We start from the raw sequence: 18,354 nt of genomic DNA, 5'->3' as shown, positions 1-18,354 counted from the left end.
CACTTTAGTAAGGATTAAAATGAACTTTGAAAGGCTTGGAGTAATATTTTGATATTCGAATAATTATATCGAATATACTTAGAAAATCATTTGCAAAATCTTAAAATTCATTTATTATATCGAAACATAAAAAAAATTTCGACCGTTAGACAGGGGGAATCGGTTCCCCCTGGGGAGAATCTGTACCCCCTGGGGGAAATCTGTACCCCCTGGACAATATGATTTGTCTTGAAACCCTTTAAAAAGAAAATATTTTTGGCTCAATTAAGGCTCGAAATACTTTGTAAAATTGTTTTAAAATAGTTTAAGTATAAAACACAATTTTACACTTTAGTAAGGATTAAAATGAACTTTGAAAGACTTGGAGTAATATTTTGATATTCGAATAATTATATCGAATATACTTAGAAAATCATTTGCAAAATCTTAAAATTCATTTGTTATATCGAAAAATCAAAAAAAATTCAACGGAGAGACACAAGACACAAACACGCATAGAGCAGAAAAATCATATTTTTATTTTTCCTTCTTCGTCCTTGGGTTTTCCTCCATTGATAATGCTTCAAGGAGTGACGAGCTAAGTCCGAGAGGAGCTAGCGAGCTAAGGTGGTTTGTGGTGGTCGAGGAGACCTCCGATGGCTTGCATCGAATGCTGCTTCTCATTTCCCTTTTGTTGTTATTTTTATATTATTCTTGGGTTGTTGGAACAAATATATTCATGATTTATTTTATGGATATTTTGAACCCCACTATGAACTAACTTATTTGGTGGTGGTTGTTTTAATGGTTGTTTAAACTTTATTTTAATGGTATATTTATGTTTATCTTGGTTATTTGTTTGCTTTGCTTATGAATGCTTCACCATCTAAGCTTATAAGAGGCATGAGAGTGTCTATTTCTTAGATGAAGGTTAGGTGTTTGAGAGAAACCTAATCTAAAATACTTGTAGTATTCGAGAGAAACACAAGACAATATTCTCATAACCAATGGGCTATAGTGTTTTCAAGGGGCTTTGAATCGGCCTAGGGATACTATATCCTAATCCCTTAGTACTTGAGAGAGACTAGGATAGGATTTCAACGACTAAAAAGGGTGTTTTTATCAATAGTATAGGCTGCCAGCTTCGTTGAGTGAGAGCAGATGCCTTGGCATCCTATTCTGTTAGGTTCATTTGACTAGAGATAGCGGGAACACTCTAGGAAAACCCTGTCAAGTAAGCAAAGATTAGATAGCATAAATCTGCCTGAGAAATAAGTTTAACATCCTTAAATCAATCCCTACCATTCATTCTATTGGAAGCTTATCACGTGAGGATTATTTTTTTATCATTTTATTTGCTATTTATTTACTGTTTTTACCATTTCTTATTGCTTCGACATTACACCATTTTCAACACTAAGCATCTGTTCTTGCCACTACATTTCCATTCACTACACCATCAGACCATTCATCCACATCCACTTTCATACACTTTTCATTTGCTGTGACATTTGTATATATTAAGACTAACTATACATAGACAGATTAGTGCTTAGCTTTGGTTGGACTTTTGTAATTTCACTCAATCCCTGTGGAGACGATACTCACTCATCACTTTATTACTTGAGTGATTGTGTATACTTGCACATTATTTGCGTATAATTTTATAGTACTCATAACACGCAACAAGTTTTTGGTGCCATTACCGGGGATTGGCAGCCTCAAGTTATTTAGTTTTGCCAGAGCATTTTATTTTTTCATTTTATTTGTGTAGAGTTTACTTTATATTTTTGTTTTATCATTTTCCAGGTTTATTTAGTGTATGCCTAGAAGAAATTCTGAAGAGTCTTTGGAACCGATAGAACCTGAGATTGAAAGACTCTTTAGACAAAGGAGACGTGCTCTACGTCCTCAAGGAAATATGTATCATATTGGAAACCAAGGCATTGGTCAGGATGACAAAATCTGAATGCCACAGCATTAGAAAATACTGAACATGTTGGTAGGCCACGTGTTATTCGTGATCATTTAAATCCGATTCTAGATGATATGAATCCTGGGTGGCACCCGAAATTCAAGCTGCACATTTCGAGCTAAAACCATTCATGTTCAACATGTTGAATTCTATTGGGCAGTTTGGGGGTATGCCAAATGAAGATGCCAGGTAGCACATTCGAATTTTTCTGGAAGTTTATGATTCTTTTCGCCAAGAAGGAGTGCATGAGGATGTTCTGAAATTAAAGTTGTTTCTGTATTCCTTGCGTTACAGAGCAAGGGCTTGGTTGAGTAGTATACCTTCCGGTTCAATGGAATCGTGGGCTGATCTTTGCAAGAGTTTCTTATTAAGGTATAACCCACCAAATATGAATACAAAACTAAGGAATGACATAGTATCTTTTCGCCAGAGCGACGACAAATCCATGTATGAGTGTTAGGATCGTTACAAGAGTTTGCTTCGAAATTGTTCAAATCATGGTTTTCACGATTGAACTCAAGTAGTCATGTTCTATAATGGAGTCAATGCACCAACGAGGATGTTACTGGGTGCCTCGGTAAATGGTACATTGCTGGATAAATCACCTACTGAGGCGTTTGCTATTTTGGACAGAATTGCTAACAACGATTATCAGTTTCATTCCTCAAGACTTGGGAGTGGGAGGAGAGCACCTAGAGCATTTGAGTTAGATACTAAAAATTCGGTGCCCGCTCAACTCTCAACTATCACCAATATACTGAAAAACTTACAACATTCTACTGAGGTAAAGAAAGTGAAAACAACTAGTTTGGCATGTCTGTTATGCCAAGGCAATCATTACGAGAACGAATGCCCGACCAACCATGAGTCCATCAACTTTGTAGGCAATTACAATCGAGGCAACAACAATTTCAAGGAGCCCAATTTCTCATGGGGAAATCAAGGAGCCCACCATGCTAGTCAACATACTCGGCAGCAGAATCATAATGAGCCTCAAGGTTACTAGAATGTTATGCCATGACATAATGCCAACAGAGGAGCTTCAACTTCAGCAAGTATGAGTTCTTTGGAAGCTATAATTCAAAAATTCATATCTACTACGAAGACAATGCTGCAAGACCATTCTACTTCAATTAAGAATCAAGGAGCTTTACTTCATAGTTAAGGCGCCTTACTTCAAAGTCATAGCTCGTCTCTGAGAGTTTTGGAAGGTCAAGTTGGTCAGATTGCTACGGTATTGCAAGAGCGGCAGCAAGGAGTTTGCCAAGTGATACTGAAGTAACTAAAGGGCATGAAAAGGAGCATTGTAATGTGTTAACTCTTAGGAGTGGAACACAAATCAATCAACAAGTCAAAGCTAGTTGGGCATAACATGATGACTCTACTCCCACTACTGAAAGTAGTGAAGCTAAATTGCATGATGATATCATTGTTGATAAGGACAAGGAGGAGGATTCAACTAAGGCACCAGATTCTGATGCCAAGGCAAAAGCAAATTCTATTCCTGTAGTTAAGGAAGCTAGACCTCCACCACCCTTCCCGCAAAGACTAAAGAAGCATAATGATGAAGTTCAGCTCAAGAAGTTCGTGGACATTCTTGATCACCTCCATTTCAATGTACCTCTCTTGGAAGCTATTGAACAGATGTCGATGTATGCCAAATTTTCAAAGGAAATCTGTACCAAGAAGAGGAAAGTAGAGACTGTTGCCACGGAAACAGAATTTTGTTCTTCATTGAGTAAGTTACCGCTAAAGCGAAATGATCAGGGCAACTTCATTATTCCTTGTTCGATTGGAGCTAATTTCGTTGGAAAGGCACTATGTGATCTTGGTTCAAGTGTCAACTTAATGCCAAAATCGATATTCTTGAAGCTTGGAATAGGAGATGCAAGACCCACCTCGGTTATTTTACAACTTGTTGATAGATCCCATGTTAAACCTGAAGGGAGAGTCGAGGATATCATAGTACGGGTGGATAAGTTTGTGTTTCAAGTCGACTTCTTAATTTTGGATTGCGAAGTTGATGCCAAGGCACCAATCATTTTGGGAAGACCTTTTCTAGCCACTGGACGTATACTGATAGACTGTGAAAAAGGTGAACTCACCATGAGAGTGGTTGATCAGTGTGTGACTGTCAATGTGTTTCGAACGCTCAAATATGTCGATGACACTAAAGAATACCAAAGCATTTCTGAATTGAACTCAGTGATTGAAGAAGAGACTGAAGAGCTTTGCCAGAACAATTTCATTCAGCTAGTGGATGATGGAAGCTTAGTGAAGTCTGACAACTTTTCAAGTTTGGAGGAGCAATCTAGCTTACTACAAGCTAGATCAGGTATGAATTTTGAACCTCTGAATTTTGATGTATTTATTCCTCCTAACCCTTCATTACTACATGCACCTACTTTAGAGCTTAAGACTTTGCCAAGGCGTCTCAAATTTGTTTACTTAGGTAGCGATGAGACTTTACCAGTGATTATTTCTGCTAACCTTACTGCTAATCAAGAGTAAAGTTTGTTAAGTGTGTTGATGCAACATAAGAAAACAATTGGTTGGACGATAACCGACTTGAAAAGCATTAGTCCCACAATCTGCATGCATAAGATTCTGCTTGAAGATTGCCACATCAATTCAATCGAACCACAAAGAAGATTCAACCCAGTTATAAAAAAAAGTGGTGATGAAAGAAATTCTGAAATGGCATGATGCTGGAGTGATTTAATCTATCTCAAATAGCTCATGGGTAAGCCCTGTCTAATGTGTTCCGAAGAAAGAAGGCACGACGGTGGTTACTAATGAGGATAATGAGCTATTACCCACTCGCACTATTACCGGATGGAGGATATGCATGGACTATCGGAAACTCAACAAATCTACAAAGAATGACCATTTTCCTCTACCTTTCATCGACCAAATAATCGACCAAATATTGGATCGATTGGCCGGCAAAGCATTCTATTTCTTTTTGGATGGGTATTCAAGGTACAATCAAATTGCCATCGCACCAGAGGACCAAGAAAATATTATATTTACTTGTCCCTATAGCACATTTGCCTTTAAGAGGATGCCTTTCGGACTCTGTAATGCCCGACAACATTTCAGCTCTGTATGCAAGCCATATTTTCAGACATGGTTGATGATTTCTTGGATATTTTCATGGACGAATTTTCTGTTTGTGGAGACGATTTTGAACGAAGCCTTGGCAATTTAGCAAAAGTTCTCAAAAGATGCGAGAAGGTTGAGTTGGTCTTAAATTGGGAAAAATGTCACTTCATGGTGACTGAAAGCATTGTATTAGGCTATAAAATTTCTCACAAGGGTATTGAGGTAGACAAGGCGAATATTGAAGTTATTGAAAAGTTTCCACCACCAACTTTGGTCAAGGGTATAAGAAGTTTTCTTGGACATACTGGATTCTATATAAGGTTTATCAAAGACTTCTCCAAGATTTCTAAGCCCTTGTGCACATTGCTTCAACAAAACCAACCCTTTGTGTTTGACGAGTTATGCCTTGATGCATTCACTAAGCTGAAGCAAAGACTGATCTCGGCACCCATTGTAGTTCCTCCTGATTAGACATCACCATTTGAGCTGATGTGTGATGCAAGCGATTATTCCGTAGGAGCTATTTTGGGGCAACACCGAGGTAAAATTTTTCATGTTATTTATTACTCTAGCCGCACTTTAAATGAAGCACAATTGAACTACACCACCACTGAGAAAGAATTACTTGCAGTGGTATTTACTTTTGATAAATTTAGACCTTACCTAATAGGCACTAAAGTTATTATTCACACTGATCATTCAGCTATAAAATACTTAGTGAACAAAAAGATTGCCAAGCCTAGACTTATTAGGTGGATCTTACTTTTGCAAGAATTTGACTTAGAGGTGGTAGATAGAAAAGGAACTGAGAATCAAGTTTTTTATCACTTATCTAGGCTAGAGAACAATTCTGAATGCCATGACACTGTAGATATTCAAGAGGAATTTCCTGATGAGAAAATTTTATATGCCACGACAATCCCGTGATACGCTGACCTTGTTAATTTTCTTGTTAGTGGAATATTGCCTTTTGATTTAGATAGTTAGGCTAAAAATAAGTTCAAGCACGATGCAAGGCACTATTTTTGGGATGAGCCAGATTTGTTTAAGCATTGTGCCGATCAGCTCATTAGACGATGTGTACTTGAAGAGGAACAGCGCGACATTTTGTACCATTGTCATTCAGCCCCATATAGAGGCCATTTTGGTGGAACGAGGACTGTTGCTAAGGTCATGCAATCAGGCTTTTACTGGCCAACTATGTTTCGAGATGCCCAAGCATTTTACAAAGCTTGTGATCGATGCCAGCGAACTGGAAACATATCCAGACGACATGAGATGCCACTGCAAAGTATTTTGGAGATAAAGTTGTTTGATGTTTGGGGCATCAATTTCATGGGACCATTTTCATCTTCTGGAGGAAATCTATATATTCTGCTTGCTGTGGATTATGTGTCAAAGTAGTTAGAAGTAATAACAACATCAAGGAATGACTCTAAGACCGAACTCAAGTTTTTGCACAAGTATATTTTCACTCGGTTTGGAGTACCTCATGCTATCATAAGTAATGAGTGAACCCACTTTGATAACAAGTTGATTGCCAAGGCATTGAAGAGCTATGGAGTTCGACATAAGATTGCCACGACATATAATCCTCAGACGAATGGCCAAGATGAGATATCCAATCGCGAGATCAAGCAGATTTTAGAGAAAGTAGTGAACCCAAAGCGTAAGGATTGGTCGCCAAAGTTGGATGAAGCACTTTGGGCATACAGAACAGTGTTTAAGACTCTTTTGGGGATGTCACCATTCAAGCTGGTATATGGGAAAGTTTGTCACCTCCCAGTTGAACTTGAACATAAAGCTTATTGGGCCATCAAGCAATTGAATTTTGATGCTCAACTAGCTGGGGAGCAGAGATTACTATAACTTAATGAAATGGAAGAGTTTAGAGCACAAGCATATGATAATGCTCGGATTTACAAGGAGAAAACCAAGAAGTGGCATGACCAGAAACTGATGCCACGACATTTTCATGTGGGCCAACAAGTCTTGCTCTATAACTCCAAACTTAAACTCTTTCCTGGAAAGCTTAAATCTCGATGGTCAGGGCCAATTGAGGTGCATTATGTCTACCCCCATGGAGCTGTTGACATTAAAAAAACAGATGGGACGATCTTTAAAGTTAATGGCTAGCGTCTCAAAGCCTATACTGGAGTTCCACCACCGCACAACAAGGCAGTTTTGCATCTGCGCGATGTTGAAGAGTGCCCCTAGGAAAACCAAATTTCGATGCCACAGTATTGAATTTGTATCTGTTCATAAATATTTTTTTTAAAATTTAATCTTTTCTTTATTTATATTTATATTTTATTTTGTAGATAATTTTTGATTTGATTCGTGGGGACCACAATGCTGCAAACAGTGCAAGGAGCTGTTACGAAAGGGAGGAAAGGACAACGCATTAATTGGAGATATATTCTTTTGATTTGTTTCTTTTTAATTTATTTTATTTCTAACATTTCTTTTTCTCTTTCCACAGATTTGTTCTATCACTATCATTACTTTTGGTAGTTTTTTTCCTTCCCTATACACGCATTACCCCCCATCCATTCATTTCTTAACCATCCTATCAGCCCATTTCTCTCTCAATTTTTTATTTTCTCTTTTATCCTTAACTTTATCTATTTTATTTTATTTTAACTTTTACTTTTTCTCTTTTATTTCCTCATCTTCTTCACTCTTTCTTTCCATAGACGAAACTCCCCAAAGTTTTCAAAAGCTAATTCATTTTCTATTTTTCTTACTTCACAACCGTTGAAAATGGTGCGCACAAGACCGGTCGCAACCGAAACTTTCAATTTCCAACAGTTTGAGAATGACGAGGCTAAGGCACAATTTCAAAATTTCAAAAACCGAAAACTTTTCTTTGAGTTGGGTTTTATTTTTACTGAGGAGACCGATGGTGGTTTTGGTCCAGACGTGACGGACATCGTCACGCCACTCAAATGGAAGAAATTTGGAAGGCATCCGGGTTCGGTGAATGCCTCGTTGGTTAAGGAGTTTTACGCAAATATTTCCAAGCCAAACCAACACTCCATTTTTGTGCGAGGTAAACAGATTCGGTTTACACCCTCTATAATTAATCGGTATTATCATTTGCAGGATGTGGAGGACTGACATGCCACGTTTGAAAATGAGACTGATAGCACCACCTACAACGGAATTCTTGAGGACTTATGTTTTGAAAACACTGAGTGGAATGGCCGTCAATCCAGTAGATACTCAGTCAACCGCGAGCGTCTTCAACCGCGCGCCAAGATATGGAATCACTTCCTTAAACATAAACTCATGCCTACTTCCCACAATACGACGATATCACTTTCTCGCTTATTGCTTTTATACTCGATCATGGTATTCCGTCCTATTGATGCTGGTCAAATTATTGTTCATCAAGTTCATGAGTGTTTGGGTAAAAAGGTAAGTGCTTTAGTGTTTTCTAACTTAATTACTACTTTGTGTCGTAAGAAAAATGTCAATGAAAATGCTTTTGATAAGATTTTACCTAGATTATCGAGCATTACTAAGGCCAGACTACCACTGCTATTGGGAATTGAAAATCCCAAGTCTAAAGACCCTGTTCATGAGCAATCTGCAGATACTACACAATCAAATGCCGAGGTAAGATTGCTCGCTCTCGAGGAAGCTGTGATGCAGACTCAGACTCACATGCATGCTTTACACTGTGACATTCGTAATTTCTTTGGATATGTGAAGCATAGAGATGCTGTGGTGGAATCGATGTTTCAAGAAATTATTCCCCATGGTCAACGAAATTTCCCTGGCTTTCGAGACGAAATTCTGTCGGCATTCAATGCCGAGGCATCTCCAGAGCCCGAGCAAGATGCATCTGATCCTTCAGTTGATGACCCGACTCCTGATCAACACCGTTTTGAGATCCTTGGATATCCGCCTACTGTCCCTGTTGAAGAAACACCAAGTCCCGTTCCTGCACCACGTAGTTACCGCCACACCAAAACCACGGCTGGACGTAAGAACATTGCGCATTATTACTCTACTTCTTCAGAGTCCAGCACAGTACCCCTACGCAAGCACACTAGGCGAGGAGCTGCCAGTAGCTCCAAGGCAACACCACCACGCAAATCCTGAGGTACCTCACTTGCATTCATTTTCATTTAGTTTGCATTTCATTGCATGACATTTAGTTTTTCTTTAGTTTAGTTCTCTTTAAGCATTGAGGACAATGTTTCTGTTAAATTTGGGGGATGTAGTGTTCTCGGTAGGACATATACATGATAGCATTATCGTAGTATTATGCCATGGCATCAGTAAATAGTAGGACAATTAGATAGAATGTTTTGAGGATACCCGATGATAATGAATTTGTTAGGCTAGAATTTGAATGTAAATGACTGTTGAGAATGATAGAGCTCACTATAGGGCTTGATGTTTTGTGAATTTTTTTTGCACAATTTGTATGTTCTCTATACTTAGAAAATTTAGACAATTTTTATGAATGAACTTTAGTTAGTTTGGCATTGAAATTTAGTATTGTGCTTAAAAGAAAAATAAAAAACAACTCCTTTATATATGAAACTGTGAAAAAATGCTTAGGCATAGCTGTAGAAGAACACTCCTTTTTGCCGTGGCATTTCCTGGAATTCTCTTTAATAAATGGCAGCCTTGTGCATATGAATGAATGATAGAAGTCACGGGATGACTCTACTTAACTATCTCGGGGATAAAAGGTATGCTCCCTTTCATCTAGAGTGTGAGAGAGTATGTGTGATAAGCTGACTCCCCTCGTAACAGTGGTTAAAAAAATCAATAAAAAAGGAGTAAAAATGTGCTTAATGAATAAGTAAATGCCTTGACAAAAACTAGGGGACTTGAGTAGAAATTATCTAAATTTGCTAAGTATAGATTGGATACAATCACGCACACACATGACCAAAAAGGATTTTGACCTATGGAAAAGTACTTGATTTCTTGACATATTGAAATGCCTTGCCATTTCTAGCGCAGAAAACGACAAAAAGATACAGCTGTACGAGGACAGCTGGCTCTGCACGTGAAATGATTGTTGTAACCGCCTGCCAGATGACCACTATCACCTGGAGGATAAGGTTCACCCTTATAGTGTGATTCTAAGGGTATGAGGGGTATTTTACACCCAGTAACCTAATCATTACCCCTAGATATTTTTTATTATATATGACACCTCATTAGAGAGAAGAGGGAGAGACACAAGAGACACACACACGCATAGAGTAGAAAATCATATTTTTTTATTTTTTCTTTTTCTTCCTTGGGTTTTCCTCCATTGATAAAGCTTCAAGGAGTGGCGCGCTAAGTCCGAGAGGAGCTAGCCAGCTAAGGTGGTTTGTGGTGGCCGAGGAGACCTCCGGTGGCGCGCGTCGAATGCTTCTTCTCACTTCCCTTTTGTTGTTATTTTAATATTATTCTTGGGTTGTTGGAACGAATATTTTCATGATTTATTTTATGGATATTTCGAACCTCATCATGAACTAACTTATTTGGTGGTGGTTGTTTTAATGGTTGTTTAAACTTTATTTTAATGGTATATTTATGTTTATCTTGGTTATTTGTTTGCTTTACTTATGAATGCTTCACCATTTAAGCTTATAAGAGGCATACGAGTGTCCATTTCTTAGATGAAGGTTAGGTGTTCGAGAGAAACCTAATCTAAAAATACTTGTAGTATTCGAGAGAAACACAAGACAAGATCCTCATAAGAAATGGGCTATAGTGTTTTCAAGGGGCTTTGAACCGGCCTAGGAATACTATATCCTAATCCCTTAGTACTAGAGAGAGACTAGGATAGGATTTCAACGACTAAAAAGGGTGTTTTTATCAATAGTGTAGGCTGCCGGCTTCGTTGAGTGAGAGCAGATGTATTGGCATCCTATTCTTTTAGGTTCCTTTGACTAGAGATAACGAGAACACTCTAGGAAAACCTTGTCGAGTAAGCAAAGATTAGATAGCATAAATCTGCCTGAGAAATAAGTTCATCATCCTTAAATCAATCCATACCATTCATTTCATTGGAAGCTTATCACGTGAGTATTATCTTCTTATCATTTTATTTGCTATTTATTTACTGTTTTTACCATTTCTTATTGCCTCGACATTACACCATTTTCAACACTAAGCATTTGTTCTTGCCGCTGCATTTCCATTCACTATACCATCAGATCATTCATCCACATCCACTTTCATACACTTTTCATTTGCTATGACATTTGTATATATATTAAGACTAACTATACATAGATAGATTAGTGCTTAGATTTGGTTGGAATTTTTTAATTTCACTCAATCACTATGGAGACGATACTCACTTATCACTTTATTACTTGAGCGATTGTGTATACTTGCACATTATTTACGTATAATTTTATAATACTCACAACACGCAACAAGTATATATAAATAAGGTGAGATAAGTAATATAGGTTATATGATCTGTATGAATTCAGGTTAATGAAATTAAATCACGTGAACGATTATAAATTAGTTATGAGAGTGAATTGGAAAAGTGAGATAAGATGAGTAGATAAGTAAAGGATAAAATGAGATTATATGAACATGCAGTATAAACTTCATGAGGGAGATTGAGATGCAATTAGTATATGATATGAGTATATAACATTACTATGCAAATTATATGAAAGAGTATACATGAGACTATATGTTTATGTGATAACCTGGGAAAGTGAACCGAGTTCAATCACATTGAACTATGTGAATATAAGTATATATGATGTGCAATATATGACAATGATCTATGAGATCATAGGAAAAGTGACATGAACTACGCGAAAATAAGTTACGTGATTACATATATACGTGATCGAATCTATAAGCTTATATGAATATATGAAAAGATAAAAGATAATGCCAATGATATGAGTCATGAGAGCTAGAGGTATAGTTAGCATGCCAATAGTCGAGGGTTACCTATGTCTTTTGAGACATATGGATAGTTTACCTATGTCCTTCGGGACATATGGACAGGATTACCTATGTCATTTGGGACATATGAACAGTGTTACCTATGTTCTTTGGAACATATGGATAGGTTCTTCAAGACACAGATTTCATATGCCACTCAGTGGACCTTTATACGAGCTGTGGTGACAGCATATGTGTGCACAACCTCATAGTACTCGCATATCTTTAGTTCTCATATGTGTACATGGGCTAAGACATAGATAACAACAAACACCTTATATATGTGATGTGTATGATTAGGTGATAAGAGATAAATTATAGAAACCTTATGATGATATGTTTAATTATTTTTGAATTGCTCTAAGTGATATATGATGTACACATTTAGTGAATAAAGATCATATGATAAGAAGGATTGACATTGGTGCTAAGTGTGAAGATAATGATATACATGTACATGTATGTAATTGTTATATGAAAGATTGTATGTTTGTGCATAATATAAGCATATTAAGTATTCATGCATTGTTATGAGTTAGAGTTTCCATTATTTATATGTCTCACTAAGTCATCGACTTAGCGTGTGAGTGTTTCACACGAAGGTTACGGAGAGTGAAAAGAGAAGCTAAGAGGAGCAAGACAGGTCAGCATATTCCTTACAAAGTTTAGATCACAAAAGTAATGTTTAATATGTATTTTGTTCTTTTAGATATAGTTGGCATGTAATATAACGATTTGAATTGTATATGCTCTGATAAGTTTGTAAACTTTTATTTTGAAATAATATGAAGTTTTCCTTAACGGGAAATTTTCATTATTTTGAACAAGTAAAGGTTTTAAAAGTTGATGTGACACCTCAGACTCGAATCCGGGTCGGATACGGGTTGGGGTGTTACATAGATTATGTCAAATCTTTCACTTTGACAAGTCATACCAGATTACCATATTCAAATAGAATAGGAAAGATTACATATCATAATAGCATATTCAAATAGAAGTGATTTATCATTTAATTAATGACATATTCATATATTATTTACTAACAACAAATCATAGATGAATATTATCAGATAATTGCTACTTCAACGGTTCAACCCATTGATTCTTTCTCCACTTTAAACGTGTTGAAAATATTTTGATGTTTCGATATAACAAATTAAGTGTTAATGAATTTTAAGATTTTATATTGAATTTTAAATTATATATTCGATTAAATTATTGGAATATCAAAATATTACTCCAAGTTTTTCAAATGTCAATTTCAATCCTTACTCAAGTGTAAGATTATTTTTTAATCTTAAAATATCTTTTTAAACAAATTTTACAAAGTATTTAGAGCCTTAATCGAGCCAAAAATATTTTCTTTTTAAAGGGCTTCAAGAAAAACCAGATTGCCCAGAAGGAACAGATTCCCCCCTAGGGGGTACCGATTCCCCCCAGGTTTTTGGCTCCGAGAGAAAACAGAATGTCTAGAGGGTACCAATCCTCCCCCCAGGGGGTACCGATTCCTCCCTGTGTAACGATCGAAATATTTGAATTTTACACTGTAGGAATCGATTCCCTATGAGGGGGTATCGATTCCCCCACGCTCCAAGCTGTTTTATTAATTGATTCTCATCCCTAAACGGCTCCAAAACATCGCCATCGGCTATATACGACTTCAAACATATTCCAAGCTATAAATACAAGCTAAGGACACTTGAAGAAGTATGAGAACAACTATCCAAGCAATCAAACACAAGAGAAGAGTTTTTCATTCTTATTTCATCTTTCTCTTGTAAATATTTTGTTCTTGTGAGCTTAATTCTTGTAAACACCTACCTTAGAGAGGTTTTCTTGTTTACATTTCTTATCCTTTTGTAAAGGGGAAATGTTCTAGTTTAGCCCGGAAAAACTAGGGAGTTGTAAGGTTATCTCTTTGTCCTAAAAAGAAAGAACAAATTAGTGAATTTGTTGGAAAATCCTTGGTGATGAGCTAAGGTTGTGGACGTAGACTTTGGTTGAGAAAGTCGAACCACTATAAATCGTTGTGCAATTCCCTATCTTTCAATCTCCTTACTCCCTAAACACAAAACTGTTCTGACTCCTCTTTACAAACCGTTCCGGTTATCGATTCAAGCTTCTGAAAATCCCAACAAAACGATACAAGAAAAATACAGTGATCGAATATTATATGGCACTTACATCACTATGTTTAAAGTTAGCTCTTGAAAAACAATAGTGATTTTCATGCAAGTAGGGTTACGTACCTTACTCCACTTGATAATTTTAATGACATGCCGTTAGCAAAATTCGATAGCAAAATTCCACAACCAATTACGTATAAAGTAATGAGCAACACATATAGACTACAGTTCGTCACGTATTAGAATTGTAAAATAAAATATAAAATATTTCTTAAGATTGTTAGACAAAATGTTAATCTGAGATAATAATAATAATAATAAACAAATTTTATTATATAATCGAACAAAACAAATAAATAAAGAATTAAAATAGAGGAACATGATTTGTTTACTCGTATGTAGACACATAATCAGATGAGTAGAGTAAGATAAACCAAAGAATGATTTTTGTTGAGGCCTGTATGAACAACTTCCTTAAGACATATTCGTCTTCTCCTCGGTGCTTTGGGTAACGTTGGACGTCGGTCTCCCAAGATACAACAACAAATGATCACAACAGTAAGCACAACCGTCGTAATCAGTCGAATATAATCTTGTCTTTCTCTATCATCGGAAAGAACGAATTTAGAAGGAATTTTCTAAGTGTTTGTGAATTGTGTCTTGTAACTTGTTGTGTTGTTTCTTAGAATTGTGCCTCAAGTAGCCTATATATAGCGAGGGGAAATAAATGGTATGGTTTAGACTTTTCGATAAAAAAGACTTTGACTTTTCGATTAAAAGACTTACCCTTTTGATGAAAATGTTTAACGTTTTCATGAAAGAATTTAATCTTTTTATGAAGAGAATTGTTGAATAGGTATGATTGAATGAATGTAATTGTATACAAAAAATTAAGTTCATTCATCAAGTGACATAACTTATTATTAATCAGTTATAAATAACATCAATTCATTCAATAATTTTTTCAACATATATTACACATACATTCGAATTAAACCTATACTTTAAACAATTTTGCAATGAACTAACAACTCATATTAAAAACAAGGGTAAAGTACATAAATGGTCCCTAAACTATAAGATATTATTTTATTAAGTCTTCCAACTATTAAAAGTTACAAAAAGATCACTGACTATTCATATGTTCCAAATTCATCATTTTCTGTAAAAACTAATAGTCGTCTCAGTTGGGCATTAACTTGTTGATTGAGATATGCTAAAATCATATTTTAAGATGTCTACTAGTATCGTTGTTGCTTTCAAGCATTGACTCAATAACATAATATTTTAAGTACTAACTGTTGCTTTCAAGAACTGGCTCAATAGCATAATATTTCAAGCACTAGCTCGACGACATAATGTAAACTGAGTCGATCCACAAAATATAACTTAAACAGGTTTGAGATCAGATTTTATCATATCCTTATCAACAAGTTAATGTCCAGCTCAGGCGACTGTCATTTTTAACAGAAAATGATGAGTTTAGAATATACGAAAAGTCGGGTGACAATTTTATAACTTTTAATAGTATGAGGACTCAATAAAATAATATCATATAATCAAAAGATCATTTTATAACATTTAATAGTCGAGCGACTCAAGAAAGAAACACACTATATATGAGGACTTTTTGTGCACTTTACCCTAAAAACAATTTCCGAAATCAAATCGCCGTAGCAGCCAAATCCAAAATACGAGACCCAGAGACATCAACAGAAAATAAAAAGAAAAGAGTAAAGAAAGATGGAGAAAGGCAAAGGAGTAATGGGGTCCGGCTGAAGATGGGCCGTTGATTTTTCCGATATTTCCACCGCTCCTTCTTCCCGTGACATCCACGATCCCCCCGGCTTCACTCGTGCCTCTGTGGATCAGGTTTCCCTTCTTCTTCTTTTTTAATTTTCTTAAATAAATGCATTATTTTCAATTTTTATTAGGTTTCACTTTGTATTTTGGCAGGACGATTCGACTGTGTATTCAGCATCCTTCGTTTGGCGACTCACTTGAAAGTAATGCATTATTTTCAATCGTTTGTTTTAATTTTCCCGATACCATTAAAGTAAGGAGATGCTTAACTAACGATTGAAACTGATTTTCTTTTGGATCTTAAAGACTTGAAGTTTTCAAATTTGTTGTGATTTAACTATGGACGTAGATGAAATTCAATGGATTACTTTCAAATGGATTTAAGTAAGAAATTGCCATAGCAAGTCGTGAACAAGCATAATAGATGTTTAGGCTAATAAATTCATATTGAGTTTCAACATCTGGGCTTTTTCCTAGTTATACGTAGGGGCTTTGTTAATAGATGTGATTGTTTGACATTCACTAAAGGGTATATATGATAATTGTTTCTGTATTACTGGTCCCCTGTTTACAATATTTATTGCCAATGCTTTCTTCTCTTCGTGCATGATCGAGGGTTGGTTTTTGTTTTAGGTCTAGTGATTGTCTGATGCACATATGAAATGCTATTTGAAGGCAAGATTGAGTATACCACACTAACCTTTTAGCTGGTTTAGGTGTTCCTTTAGGTAAGGTTTCAGTTTTTCCAGTTAGTTTCATTAGGTAAGAGTAAGACCAGACAATATGTCAGTATAAGATGTAACCACTCAAAATCTGTTATTTAAGATGATATTTCTTTTATTGTTGAACAGAAAGCTTGGGAAGTGGCACAAGCACCATTCAAGAATTTGTTAATGATGGGCTTCATGATGTGGATGGCTGGAAATACAGTGCATCTCTTTAGCATTGGTATCACTTTTTCTGCACTTTGGCAGCCTATTAGTGCTCTTCAAGGTGTTGGGAAAGGTATGTGGCCTCTTACTACTAATTTTTCTCTTATCCTGTATTATTACCTTATTGTTGTCTTTCCCTGCGTTCTTTGTTCTTCGTGATTTGTTCTATTTAGTTTTGAGTGGTTCAATTGTCAAAAGAGGAAAGAATAAGGTGGGTAAGAATAAAAGATGCCCTAATCAAGAATGAAATAGTTAACCCCTTTATAATTGTATGGTACTAATGAATGTCACTTAAGCATTCAGAAGAAACCTATCTAGTGTGCTTCTATAGAGCTTCATTGTTTTTGCTACATATATGTTTTGCATCTCTCGCCCTTTCTGTCTAGCCTCAATAGCCAATTTTCTTCTTGAAAAGTGTATAAGATGCATAAGAAAGATAATCTGAAAATGTTACGGTTGTGCCAAAATGCCACGTAAGGCTTGGGATGTTATGGTCTGCTATTTCCATTTCTAAGTTGATTCATCCGAATTTCACTTTGATTTTGCAGTTTTTAAGCCTTATAAAGACAGTAAAGTAGAACATCTTGGGCCTAAGCTGCTTTTCATTGCCCTTAATTTGGGTGGTTTAGCACTTGGTGTTTGGAAGGTGAGATACACTTTCCTTAAAGTTCCTAACGCTTTCCCGTCTGAAAATTATTGAACAGAAAGAAAGGGAACAAAACCTGAGTTATCTAATATTGTGCATTTTGTTTGCTTGATTATTTTTTGTTTTAACAGCTTAACACATTGGGGCTTCTTCCAACACATGCATCGGACTGGGTGTCATCCTTACCCCCTGCTCAGGTTGATCAGTTTTTCCTTTTCCCTTGGTGCAAAGTTTATGTTCAGTTCATTTTCCTATGGAATAATGAAGATTTTCATCTTAACACGTAACATGTGATGTTACTGGATTTAGCAGATAAGCCATTTTATGCTATAGCTGATGTTATATGGAGCCTTTTTACAAACACTTGCTTTAAATTGATAAAATTTCAGGAGGTAGAGTATTCGGGTGGAGGCATTCCTCTATAACGACATGTTTGTTCATCTTTGGTTCTGTGATCAATTTCTGGAGGTGGTGAGAGGACTTAAGACTAGTGGGACTTTAGACTTTTTGTTTTGTTTTCTTTTGAAGATGGAGAACACCGCAGATTTTTTATCTTAAATTTTATGAAACATGTAGCTGTAGTGTGGCATGACATGATTACGAACATAGGTTTATTTTATTTTGTGAATTGAGAATGGATTAACATAAAAATCTAAAATTATGTTCGAGGTAATATTGTTCTTATTATTGGGGAAATTTGATATTGTTACCATAGTAGTGGAGTTTTTAAATTTCATAAATGTGTTTAAAAAGCTACCACATTATTTATTTTTAGAATCAAAAAGACGAGATCTGCTTTGATGTGAAATTGGCTCCCCGGGAACTCAGTCATTTCAACTATTCTATTCTTAT

General features: G+C 36.0%; 1 protein-coding gene across 1 annotated transcript; it reads left to right on the top strand.

Moving 5' to 3' along the window:
• The first annotated feature begins 8,800 nt into the window (after positions 1-8,800).
• Positions 8,801-18,194, top strand: LOC120136344. The gene is made up of 7 exons (XM_039152400.1): positions 8,801-9,145; positions 15,951-15,993; positions 16,078-16,127; positions 16,776-16,929; positions 17,405-17,502; positions 17,634-17,699; positions 17,892-18,194. Exons 1-7 carry the CDS (start codon positions 8,801-8,803, stop codon positions 17,925-17,927), a joined length of 792 nt encoding a protein of 263 aa, XP_039008331.1. The 3' UTR covers positions 17,928-18,194.
• Positions 18,195-18,354: the final 160 nt, after the last annotated feature.

This window comes from Hibiscus syriacus, unplaced genomic scaffold (genome assembly GCF_006381635.1).
Source record: "Hibiscus syriacus cultivar Baekdansim isolate YM2019G1 unplaced genomic scaffold, ASM638163v2 tig00001825_pilon, whole genome shotgun sequence".
In the NCBI taxonomy this organism is placed as follows: Eukaryota; Viridiplantae; Streptophyta; class Magnoliopsida; order Malvales; family Malvaceae; genus Hibiscus; species Hibiscus syriacus.
Note: the sequence above shows the minus strand (reverse complement) of the source record. Positions and strands in the feature narration are given on the sequence as shown.